This window comes from Chelonia mydas, chromosome 1, assembly GCF_015237465.2.
Source record: "Chelonia mydas isolate rCheMyd1 chromosome 1, rCheMyd1.pri.v2, whole genome shotgun sequence".
NCBI lineage: Eukaryota > Metazoa > Chordata > Testudines > Cheloniidae > Chelonia > Chelonia mydas.
The window spans coordinates 196,695,424-196,707,498 of record NC_057849.1 but is presented as its reverse complement, the minus strand read 5'-3'; the positions used below and the strand labels follow the sequence as shown (position 1 = coordinate 196,707,498).

General features: G+C 44.3%; 1 protein-coding gene across 5 annotated transcripts in view; it reads right to left on the bottom strand.

Moving 5' to 3' along the window:
• Window positions 1-1,021: 1,021 nt before the first annotated feature.
• CLDND1 (claudin domain containing 1) overlaps window positions 1,022-12,075 on the bottom strand; it is a 32,037-nt gene continuing 20,983 nt past the window's right edge. Inside the window, exons 2-7 of one of the 5 annotated variants that reach the window (XM_043538657.1) lie at window positions 10,122-11,491; window positions 9,070-9,124; window positions 4,683-4,978; window positions 2,716-2,823; window positions 2,136-2,273; window positions 1,022-2,019 (exon numbers count right to left, since the gene is read on the bottom strand). In XM_043538657.1, coding sequence (XP_043394592.1) covers window positions 1,799-2,019; window positions 2,136-2,273; window positions 2,716-2,823; window positions 4,683-4,965 — 750 coding nt within the window. In that variant the 5' untranslated portion in view covers window positions 4,966-4,978; window positions 9,070-9,124; window positions 10,122-11,491 and the 3' untranslated portion in view covers window positions 1,022-1,798. Of the gene's footprint in view, window positions 2,020-2,135; window positions 2,274-2,715; window positions 2,824-4,682; window positions 4,979-9,069; window positions 9,149-10,121; window positions 11,492-12,075 lie in introns of those variants that run through there. The other 4 variants (XM_043538656.1, XM_043538658.1, XM_037908968.2 and 1 more) reach the window with 4 other exon arrangements.

The window sequence follows — 12,075 nt, the reverse complement described above, 5'->3', positions numbered from 1 at the left end:
TATTTTTTTTAATTTATCCCGTTACACAGTAATTTGGTTTGAGTAGACACAACTGTGATTAATTCCAAAAGGGTGGAAGCTGACACACACTGCTACTCAGCAGATGCCAGTTTTAAGCAGCAGGATGTATCAGTGTAAACATGTTTACATACTATACTTTCTTCTGCTGAAGTGCTTTCTTCTAACGAACAGAAAATAACTTCATCTCTTCATACTTTGACAGTTGCAAAAAGAGTAATAGCAAGATTCTGTCTGCCCAGCAAAGGTACAGGAGCTAAATTCTGCTGCTATCAGATACACCAGTGTAAATCCAGAGCAACTCTACTGAAATGGAATTACTGTAGATTTACACAGGTGAGAGAGACAGGAGAATCAGGTTCCGTGTGGTTCGCTGAGTCAGCAAATGCAACCCTGATGGGTACTCTTGTTCAGAAAGTTGTTACAACTCAATTCACTCTCAATGAGATGTTTCTTTTATCAAACCAGCAGCAAGAAAGTAAGGGGTTTAAAACTTGTTAACCAACTGGGAACAGAATTATTTACTCTCTGAATGTTGGGCTTGTTTTCCTCCAAGACGTACAACGAAAAGCTGGATGGACTCTGAGCAGCTGAAGGGCAGATTTGTATACGGGATGAGCTAACTGGGAACTAAGGTTTTTCCACATCTCACTCAAAGATGAGACGATGAACAGGCACCCTTAAAATTAAGTGATTTTAAAAAACAAACCCACCCCACTCTCTTCCTCCATTAAAGAGTCCCTAAGGCAAAGGGAAAAAGGTTTTGTATAGAAACTGGTCATCCCTCTCTCATACTTGAGCACTATGAACAACAGTGACCAGACAATATTATATTAATCTGTCTCAGGCCATTCCCTTTTTCAATCAAATTCACAACAACTCTGATAAAATTTCTGAGCCTTTACTCTGGTTTATTTGAGTGTTTTAAACAGGTGTGGGGCAAGGTGGGAAACAAGCAACACATTTTAAAAAAACCTGTTGTGTGCTACACGGGGCAAATAAATAAGCTTTACAAAAAGTTAGATTTATTTATATATATACACATACATACACACGTTAACCAAATTAAAAATCCAAACCTTGCATGAGGCCTGCCCCTTCAACAGAGTAAAGGAAGGGCCCGATTTTAGAGCAGGCACAAAAGCTACAGCTGAATGCCCCAATCACATCAGTCTGGTCATAAAAGGCTGAGAGGAGAAACTAATGAGAGTGAGAGAGAGAAAGAAACAAAGCAAATTACAACACAGATGTAGCTATAACATTTCTACACACAATTCTGCACATCCATCTCTGCTTGGTGCTCTTAGAGTGCATCACCTGCTGGGATCTCATAACATGTAGTGCTCAATTCTCTATTACTCACACTCTGCAGTTCTCTCATTCTTCTCCTATTCATCCTCTGCCCCACAATGCCTCTCCTGTTTTTTCAAAGCAGATTTAGATGTGAGTGTCCAGTTAGGGTAGTATAATTAAAAAAAGGGGATGAACTCTTAAGACTACTTCCACAAACAAATAAAAGTTTTTTTAAAAAATTATACAGTAAAAGTCTGTTAAAATTCTGCAGACTTCTGGCAAGAGAAAGCTGTTCAAGTTTGGTAATTTGGCCCAGAGGCCTTTGTCTTCAAAACCTGCAGACCGCTGAAACTCAACTGGCAAGAAGCACACAGCGCATGGAGCAGATACCTGTCCAAAAGAAGGATGGGGTACGACTGGAAAAAGGCCTATGATATTGAAACAAAATACTGTGAAGCAGCAACTGGCCATGAATGAAGTGTCCTATTTATGCTACACGGTATGCTTTCAAGAGCATGAATTCCTTCCTGTTGGTGCGGGCTGCCCAGATGAAGAGGGCAGCTGCCATAAACTGTAAAGGAGCAGAGACACAAGCCAGGCAGAAGGACCAGCCAAATTCACCCTGCACATCATCAGGTGGGTGCAGCTTCTTGTGGAGCAGCTCAATTCCAGCTACGTAGCAGCTGACTGAGCCCAGCGTACACAGACCTGGGGAATAAACAGTACATGACAATCAGCTTACAGTATAGATGCCCTGGCTGACATGGTCAGGGAAGTCATACTGCAAGAAGAGGAAGAGGGCTGGAGCACATAACAGGACCCACCTGCAAGGAAATGTAGGACTCCTATGGCAATGGCAGGATAGAGGCTGCGACAGGCACAAGCACAAAGACCAATCAAAGCCCCAAAGCACATCAGCCCTAGGCTGACGAAGGGCAGGAGAAACTGCAAACGCCAAAGATCTGTGTATAAGAGAGAGACACATCCACAGATATGTTAAAGACATGTCAGTGTCTGACATTCTCCCTGCCCATCTATGTTCATTCCCATACACTACTCCATCAGGGACCTCCAACCTGAGCTAGAAAGGACCACTGCCTCCTGTGAAAAGAGAGGGAGGAACTTGAATGTGTGTTCACTTACTGAGTTTTCCCACAACACTGTTCTCTGAATTAATCCTTTCCTAAAGCAAACAAACAAATCACGTACCCTTGCCTTCAAGTCATGACTAATACCCAGGGTTATTATATGAAGCATTAGCTGAGGTGGGCAGATCAAAATAGTTACTTCTCTCCTTATTCTCTCACTAATGATTCAATCTGGAAATGAAAATGTCCTCTTTTCTTTTCTTTCCCATCCTCCTTTATCCCCCACATCTACCTACCAGAGGTGAAAGGCACTTACAGGTCCGGTTCAGGTCACTACCACTATTGTGGTTCCCAGGCTCCATGTACTTCTCCGCAAATTGATCAGAGAGGGAAAAACTGATGCAGCTTCTGACCATATCAGTTTCTGGAGGGGGGGGGGGAAATGCAATAACCACCATTAGTTTTATTCCTTATTTTCATTTGACAATACTGCTCCCATCCAGCATCTACTGTTCTTTTTACATGAGAAATCCCTTTAGCTATTTTTAGGGTGAGAACAGTTCTCAGAAGTAATCTTTATAAAGACTAGCCACTCCCCCTTATTCCACTGCTTCCCTGGATCAATTCACATCACACATTTACAGCCAAAGCAATAAATGATTCCTTCACAGTTCACCATTCTCATTTCTTTCTTGATTTAAGAGCACTATGTCCCCTTGTCAGAAGGATAAACAACTCTCTCATAGTCTGACTCATTTTAATGAGTCTCATTATTAGGAGTTACAATAGTAAACTGCGTTTACTATAGATTAAGAATTACATCAGAGAGGAATATTGAAAAACTGTGCTGGCATATACAGGTCACTCAAGTTTTGGGTAAAGCTAGCTTCATAGCCAACTGTGTCATCCCTTGCATGACCCCTCAGGAAGGTTGTCGGGGTAGTTGAAAATAAAGTATGTAATATGCTAGTGCTGACCAAATTATTAAAGTGAGTGCTTAACTACGTGACCATAACATTTTCTTTATACTGATATTCCATTAAAATAAATGTATTGTGCATTTATTTCAACATGTGACATAAACTTAAAATAGGCAGCACCTCCAGGCAATCTAGAGAGGTCTGCACCAGTACTTATTGATACAAGAGATTGAAATACGTGTGACGCAAGATTCCCAAATATTGTGTGGTCAGTGCTCTTCAGTCTTTAAATTAGACATCCAAACAAAGCAGCGGTGTTTAGCTCAATGTGAAGAGCTCAATACTTTGTTAAACATTTCATGGAACACAAGTACACTTTTTAAATACTTCTATTTCTGTTATTTCTGAAACAAATTTTTAGATATTTCATGGTGTTTGTTCCCATTGAAAATCTGTCCATCGCCACTCTGAAGTTCTAAAAGATGCTTTTGAGTTGAGCTAGTTGAAATTTTCATCAAAGATCCTTAATTAGAAATGGGGTTTCACTGAAAATCATTCCATGGGAAAATGTTGAGACAATTTCTCATTTTTCAAAAAAACAGTCTCTAAATGAAAAATTTCAGGAACACACAATTTTTAAGTGTATTCAAAATTTTTCATTTAGAAATTGTGAGAAAATGCCCAACTTTTCAACCACACCGTTTCCTCTAAAAAAGTGTGGAAACAAAAAAAAAGTTACTTAAAAAACTGTCAGAAACAATAACATTTTCACTTTTGCAAGTAATATTTACTCTCACTTTTTAAACTCTAAGTGAGAAAAAGTAACAATGACATTTCTTTCAGTTGGAAAACAAATTACACTGGACTCACTTTAAGATGAAACTGAAGATTGGTCTACACTACCACTTACGTTGGTATAACTATGTCACTCATGGGTGAGGAAAATCCACACACCCCAGTGTAGACAGTGCTATGTTGATAGGAGGTCTTCTCCTGTTGACATAGCTACCGCCACTCAGGGAGGTGGAATACCTACACAGATGGGAGAAGCTCTCCTGTCAGCATAGGTAGCATCAGCGCAGCTGAGCCGCTGCAGCGCTGCAAGTGTAGACAAGATCTTAACATATCAAATCCTGGTTCTCTAAACACTCACTAGCAGCTGCATAAGGCTTTCCTTTTGCATCTTTAAAACTTATATTTGACCTAATTGTTTAATAACCAGAGAAGCTTTCTGGAAAAGTGAGGTGACATAGATCCATTTTGAGGAAATACTGTTTGATATCCAACCCTTAAATTGCAGCTCAAGGCAGGAAGGAACAGGGAAGGTGGAGGAAAACGCTATTTGGAGGATGCACTAATTTACCTGGTGGGCTGTACCAGTGAGAGTTTTTGGGAACAGTGATACATCTCCGCCACAATCCAACTGTGCCATTGCACCGGAACAGTGCATCTGTATAAGTCTTCTCATCTGCTTCCATACTGGTGAATTCCTCCAAAATACTCCTGCCAAGTTCGCTGGCATTTCCAGCTGAGCTATGGTACTCATACCAGAAATCTGTACCGATTGAGGCTGCCATATAAATGGTGGAAATGAGGCAGAGCACGCAGGCAATTACTAGAGCTGTAGCAAAGCGGTTATCCATCATGGTGTCCCAACTGCTGTGGGGGGAATAGAAAGGTGAGAAACACAGAGGTTCAATTAATAATAATGGTAACCCCCCCGAGACCAAGCACAAGATTGACCCTGCTGGGATAAACTAGTCCCTTTATCCCACGACCAATCCCTCCCTGGATGCCTAACAACATCGCTTCCTTTTCACATTCAACATGCGACAGTGAAGGAGCAATGTTTCCTTCCAAATCCTGAACCCTCCGCTGATTATAAATAGCTCAAGTGTTCAGTGAACATTTAAGATGAAATATTAACCAAGGTCCTGTCTACCACAGTAATCCTACTTCACTTGTCTGTTCGGCCATTACAGTGCCCACACCCAGTGCAACTTCATTTGCAACAGACATCCACTCATGCTCAATTACCACAGGTGTATTCATTTACATAAAAGAAACAGTCATGCTTCTCGCCCCAGGCAAGACTCAGTAGGAGTAGGAAGCACAGATAGTAAAACTGCTTGGGAGAGAACACGAGGAGTAGTACAATGCACACTTTTAAATATTTATGTCATACCATAAAATCCTTTACAAAGTGTCAGTTATGTACCAAAGCATATACGAAGTCCTTTAAATTGAGATTTAAAGATGGGGCGGGATTAAGAATATGTCTACCCTGCAATTAGACACCCACCGCTGGCCCATGCCAACTGACTTGGGCTAAGGAGCTGTTTAATTGTGGTGGTGTTCAGGCTTGGACTGGAGTCTAGGTTCTAGAACCCTGTGAGTTGGGAAGGTCCCAGAGCTTGGGCTGCAGCGCAAGCCTGAATGTCTACACCACAATCAAACAGCCCCTTAGCCTGAGCCCTGTGAGCCCGAATGAGCTGGCATGGGCCAGCTGTGGGTGTCTAACTGCAGTGTAGACATACCCTCAGTGACTGGGAGAGTGGAGGGAATTATTAAGATTTATAAAGCTTCATGGTAATGTCTCACACTTTTCTCTTTTGTCCACAAGGATCTAAAATTGCTTTACAGAAGGTATATTTAGTAGGAGTGAGTCGAGCGGTGTTCTTGGTTTTATACAATTTGGGTAGTGGCAAACAAGTAATAAGTGAGTTTAGAGTCTAAAAAAGGATGATGGGCACAAAGCACTACAACACAGTAGCATACGGACCCTGAAGTATGAATGCTCTGTCAAATATTTTTGTTTTTATGTGTTTTTATTAAAAGTAGAAAAGGGAGGGAGATTGATGTACATTGATTGCAACAATAAGAAGTGAGAGAATGCCCAAAGCATGGAGTAGGTGAAGGAGACAGCGCACACAAGAAAAATGCTATTTTCACAGCAGCAAGTGATGAAATTGGGGATGAGGTGATAAAGTAACGAATGGAGTGAAAGCTTTCAGCAAGAAGCAGCTTACATTTCATAGAGAAGAAAAGGGAAAGTCATCATAGAGAGTTGAGAAAAGGGGGAAGTCACAGTCAGAGTAACAAGAAAGGAAGAGAATTTTACAAAAACATTTTAGTAGGACCGGAGGATAGTAAAGATGGGAGCATGCAAGGCCAAAGAGGAGGTGAAACCAGCCTCACAGCCTAGAAGGGTTCTAAGTGAAATTACTCCTGGGGGAATTCTGCACTGCTATGCAGAATTCATGTCCCCTGCAGATCTCCCTCCCACCTCCCGCAGAAAATACATTCTGTTGGGAAGGTGCTGTAATTACACCTGTTGCCCACCAGGAGCTGCTGTGGTGCCAGCCGAGACGGCAGCAAGCTCCAGGCTGGAGCAGCCAGTCACAGAGCGGGAGGAGGAGAGGCTGCTTTCCTCACAGCGCCCTGCCTGTGGGACCAGGTGAGGAGGCACGGGATGGAGGGCGGGATAGGGGGAGCAGACAACGCAGGTCAAACAGGGCTTCTGTGAGGGTCACATAGACTGAGTTCAGAAGGGCTGGAGGCAGGGAGACAGGCGGGGGCACAGGTACTAGTAGAGACACAGCATTGAGCCAGGATCTGAATGGGAGTGGAGATGCAGGGGCACATGGGCAAAGGGAAGCGAGAGACTGGGGGTTCAGGGACAGATGGGGACGGGGGATGGAGTGCAGGGACACATGGGGATGGGAGAGTGGCTGAGTGGGGGTGCAGGGACACATGGGAACATGTGCAGATATGCCTGACTGAATGGGAGAGGCTAGGGGTTACCTGGGGTTTGCATGGGGGAGGCTCCCCAACTCCCTAAAAATCCCTCCCCGCTCCGAAAAACTGTTCCATACTTCTCCCACCCACACCCAACAACTCTCCAGATTCACTCCCAGGCTCCTTCCCAGCAATTACTTCCCTCTCCATCAGCTCCTCCATTACTCCTGACTTTCCCATGCCTTTGCACTGCTTCTAAGGGGTGCGGGAAATAATTTCTGTATTGTAGTTTAAATGAATTATTACTCAAAGTTCTGTATTAATATTCCTGTTAAAGAATCTATTTGTCAAAAAACATTCCTGAATATTTTTTGTTGTCTGTATTGTTAGACATACTTGCTGACAGAGATTTTGAAACAAATTACCAAAATAATTGAAACTGGCATGATTATATTGTGCCATTTTAAAAAAAATATGCAGAATTTTAAAATATTGTGTGAATTTTTAATTTTTTGGTGCAGAATTCCCCCAGGAGTAAATAATGTATCCAACTGAAATAGGGAGAATGTAAATGCCCTAACTGAAATTTGCTCAGGACACTAGGGAAAAATATCTTGGGAACTGACCAGGGCCTTAAGTTTTAGACCTGTTAACAAAACACACAGTCAGAGAGTGACTGTGTGACGACGTGGGGGGTTCTCTTGGTTTTTTTAATGGTTTGCATGCGGAAGGGGTGGGACTCAGTATCCCTGGGTGTTACTGGTTTAACGAGGTGATGGGAGAGGGAGCTTGTTGTTACAGAGGACGCCGGCGATGGAACTTGGGACCCCAGCCAATGGCCTGAAGAATGGATAACCCAGCAACTGGTGACCGGGTGGCCCAGCTCAGGAGTCACAGCCGGTTCTGGCCAGTGGGAGGACAATGGGCTGCAAAGCGAGGACCCCAGTGACCTGACCAGCTGGTTCCAGCCAGAGGGTTGCAAAGGATGGCTGAGAGGAGAGGAGGTCCAGGCGACCCTGTTTACCTGGACAGAAGACAATGAACAGAGGTGGGGATTGGGGGAGGTGATATCAGATGCCCAGCTGAAAAGCACAGGGGCTCGGGACTGGAGAGGGAGAGCAGGCAGAGTCCACCTGGATGCAGGAGAGACTCAGGGTATGTCTACACTTGAAACTTCAAAGCGCTGCCACGGGAATGCTCCCACGGCAGCGCTTTGAAGTGCGAGTGTGGTTGCGCGCGAGCGCTGGGAGAGAGGTCTCCCAGCGCTCCTGGTAATCCACCTCCACAACTCCCAGTGCTCGGAGCCTATCTACACTAGCGCTTTAAAGCGCTCGGACTTGCTGCGCTCAGGGGGGTGATTTTTCACCCCCCTGAGCCAGCAAGTTAGAATGCTATAAAATGTAAGTGTAGACAAGCCCTTAGATGTGCTGTGCTGAGGGTGGCCAGGCCTGAGGGCCCTGAGAGTTTCCTACGCTGTGTTCAGGCGCTTAATAAACCATTGTGTTTTAGGCTGGCTGAGAATCACTCAAGTCTAGGGAACAGGATTGCATTATTCCCTCTGGGAGTGGAGGCCCTGGGGGTCCAGAGCGAGTGGACTCTCGAGGGGGCCCACAGCGAGAGACAGGCATTCTAAGGCTCAGAGAGGTGCGGTTCCAGGAGGCTGAGGGGTCTAATCCCGAGAGAGTGGACCCCTGGAGAAAGGGTGTCACACTGAAGGGGGTTCCCTCCACGGACCGTACCGGCCAAGAGTGGGCACGACCTGTGAGTCCGTGACAGATTGCACTGAATCTCATGGGACCAAAATCCAGGAAAAGAGCACTCAGAGAATTTAACTCAAGGCAGATAATGAAAGAACTCAAATTAATATCAACCCCCTCCCCCAGCCTCCAATTACTAACTTTCTCCTCTTTCCTCTATTGCACTAAAATCAGCATGCCTCTTTCACATTGCAGCATCCAATTTACACAAAATGTGCTTCTTTTTGGAAGTGAGGGAGAAGAATCCCAGAATACCTTATTCACTCTTTTTTACTTTCCTCAGAAGTCTTACAATGTGGTGATCCTCCCTCTGCCTAAGGATGAAAACAGGGCACTGTTCAAAGAGGAAGGAAGGTTACTGAAAACTAACTTAAAATTCTGCCCCTGAACTGCCCTGGGATCATTGCAGCTGAGTTCACTGCAGAGCAACTTATTTATTGAAGATACAGAGCATTTTGTTTTTTGTAGCAAGCAGAAAAATGAAGTGGAAATTCCCCATCTGCCCTAATGGCGCCATTGATTCAGCTTTCTCTTATACAAAAATGATGATCTATTTAGAGGGACATAAATGAGGTAGTTTAAGCCTACCATTTAACTTTTATGTTAAATAACTAACCTTACAAAACTGTTAATTAAAAAAAGTCAATAAAAACATTTGTTTGAATGCAAAAATTCCTGTGTGTAGTCCTAACATTGCACCACCATGCTCACACCCAGGAAGCAGGAGGTGAAAGTAGCCAGTCCAGTTTCACTGACCAAGATATGTGAACCATAAACAAGCGGGTGAATAGTTAAGTTCCTCAAATTCTGCCCTTTGTGATGATTTCTCAGCTAATCAGTGATGCTAGTAAGGAATTTTATGAAAATTAACGAAAGGAGAGAATACGACTTTTAACCTGACAGGGTCCTTTAGCTCACACACGCCCTCAGCAAGGGCGATGCTGGTGTTGAGGGGTATTTCATTATATTTAATGGGCCGGGGGGGGGGGGGGCGGAGGGAGGAGAAACATGACAAGTACAGCCTCTGAGACAAGACGACTGTGGGGATTTGAGAAGGGGTGTGACTCAAGAGAGTGAAAAAAAAAATTTTTTAAATAAAATAAAAATCGATAAGGCACAAAATCAGCAGAAGAGGACAAAAAACCATTCCCCCCCAGTGCCCTGCCCCCCCTCTCCCCCAGCCTCCCCCCCAGTGCCCTGCCCCCCCCCGCTGTCTACTGCCCCCCCCCAGGTACCCCCTCAGGGCTCTCCCCCTGTTACCTCCCCCCCACGTGCCCCCAACTGCCCGTACCCCGCCCCGCACTCACCGTCCCCTTCCTCATACCCCCGCTCCGACTCCGCGGCGCCGTTTCCGCCTCCCACCCCCGCACCGCTCCGGGAGCGGGAGCCGCACAGAGACGCTCATCCGCCCCCCCCCCCCCAGGCGCTGGGCATCCTGGGATTTGTAGTGCCCCGCTGGCCCCTCGGCCCTCGCAGCGGGCCCGGCGCGGGGCATCCTGGGACTTGTTCACATGGAGGATTGTTCGCAGCGCACCCTGGGAGTTGTCGTCTGCACGGCGCTCGGCACCCTGGGAGTTGTAGTTTGTCACTGCCTCGGCTGTCCGCCCCGTAGGCGCTGGTGGGGCAGGGCGGAGCTCTGGGGTGAGGGTCACAACAGCTACATTTGTGCCTGGTTTCAGAGTAGCAGCCGTGTTAGTCTGTATTCGCAAAAAGAAAAGGAGTATTTGTGGCACCTTAGAGACTAACCAATTTATTTGAGCATAAGCTTTCGTGAGCTACAGCTCACTTCATCGGATGCATCAGTTGCATCCGATGAAGTGAGCTGTAGCTCACGAAAGCTTATGCTCAAATAAATTGGTTAGTCTCTAAGGTGTCACAAGTACTGCTTTTCATTTGTGCCTGGGCAAAGTAGAGCTAGGGCCTCCTCACATGCATCTGGTTGGCTCTTCTCCTCAGCCCTGAGGAAAGAGGGCAACTCTTCTGCCAGGTGGGGTGCAATCCCCAAGTGTGGCTGGGCGCCTGCAACTCACCAGTCAGAGGCCTGCATGGTAAAAATCATAGTTAAAAAATTATTTAAAAGCTTCCTTAGATGACATCATGTCTCCCAGATGTTCCCTGCCCCATTCAAATGGAAGCTGAGATTCTCACACAATGCCCTGGCTGCATGAGCTGAGGCTTTAAGGGAAACAACAAAGTGGGTGAGACCAGCAATACATTCACAAGTGTTGACAACAATTACCTCCTCAACCCATTTAATAAAATCCCCACCCCTCCTACACATCCTGCACAGGTTAAATGAGGGGCCTCAAAGGGGCAGAGGAATCCATATGTTAAGTGTGTTTTGATTAGAAACCTAGAGTCTAACCACTCCCAGCTTTGGTTTTACAAAATTGTGCAAAACTAAAACAGAACCCTCCATCAGAGGTGCCATGTGGGAGGGGCGGCACATGAAATCAGATGCCCCCAGGATTTCTGCCAGAGTTTATATGTCCTACCCTGAATGCCGCTGAATATCTCCAGAATCTTTAAATTCTTCCCCCCTGCCTCCCAAATCAACAGTGCATGTCCTTCCTGCCCTTCATCCTGGTTCTCTGCATCTCTTTCCGTAGGACAATCCCATCCAACTCCACCTCTTGACCAGCTGGAAAGCCTTCCACAGTCCACATGACCCAGAAAGCTGTTGGGGGGGGAAAGAGGGAAAGAGAGAGAGATATTTCAAAATAATATTTGAACTAGAATAATTTTGTTTTAGAAAAGTTTTCACACACATTTGTTTCAATATTTTACCATTTATTTTCAAACATTTTTCGTTTAGCATTGTTCATTTTTGAAATGGAAATTTTAAAAAAGGATTTAATTTAAATTTTAAAACATTTTTTAAAATCCCACCATGTGATTAAGATGACATAAAAAGTACACAGATGACCACAAAAAAAAAAGTTTTTTCTCCTCTGTTTTTCATTTTCTCTTATTTTCCCCTTTCCCCTCTGTATAATATTTGCCTGGTCATTTTAGCCACATAGCAGGATTTTTTAAAATGTATCTAAAAATGAAAATTTGTTTTGGAAAATTTGCTATTTTTAAAATAGGCAAAAATGATTTTTTTTATAATAAATATTGATTAAAAGTTTTCCAAAAATGCATCTTTTAAAGATAAATACTGGTTCTGAATAAGATGTGTTAATACTTGAATGGAAAGATAATGAAGGCTAATTCAACAGTTTTATAAAAAATAGCAAAAATAGATTTTTTTTTAAACAA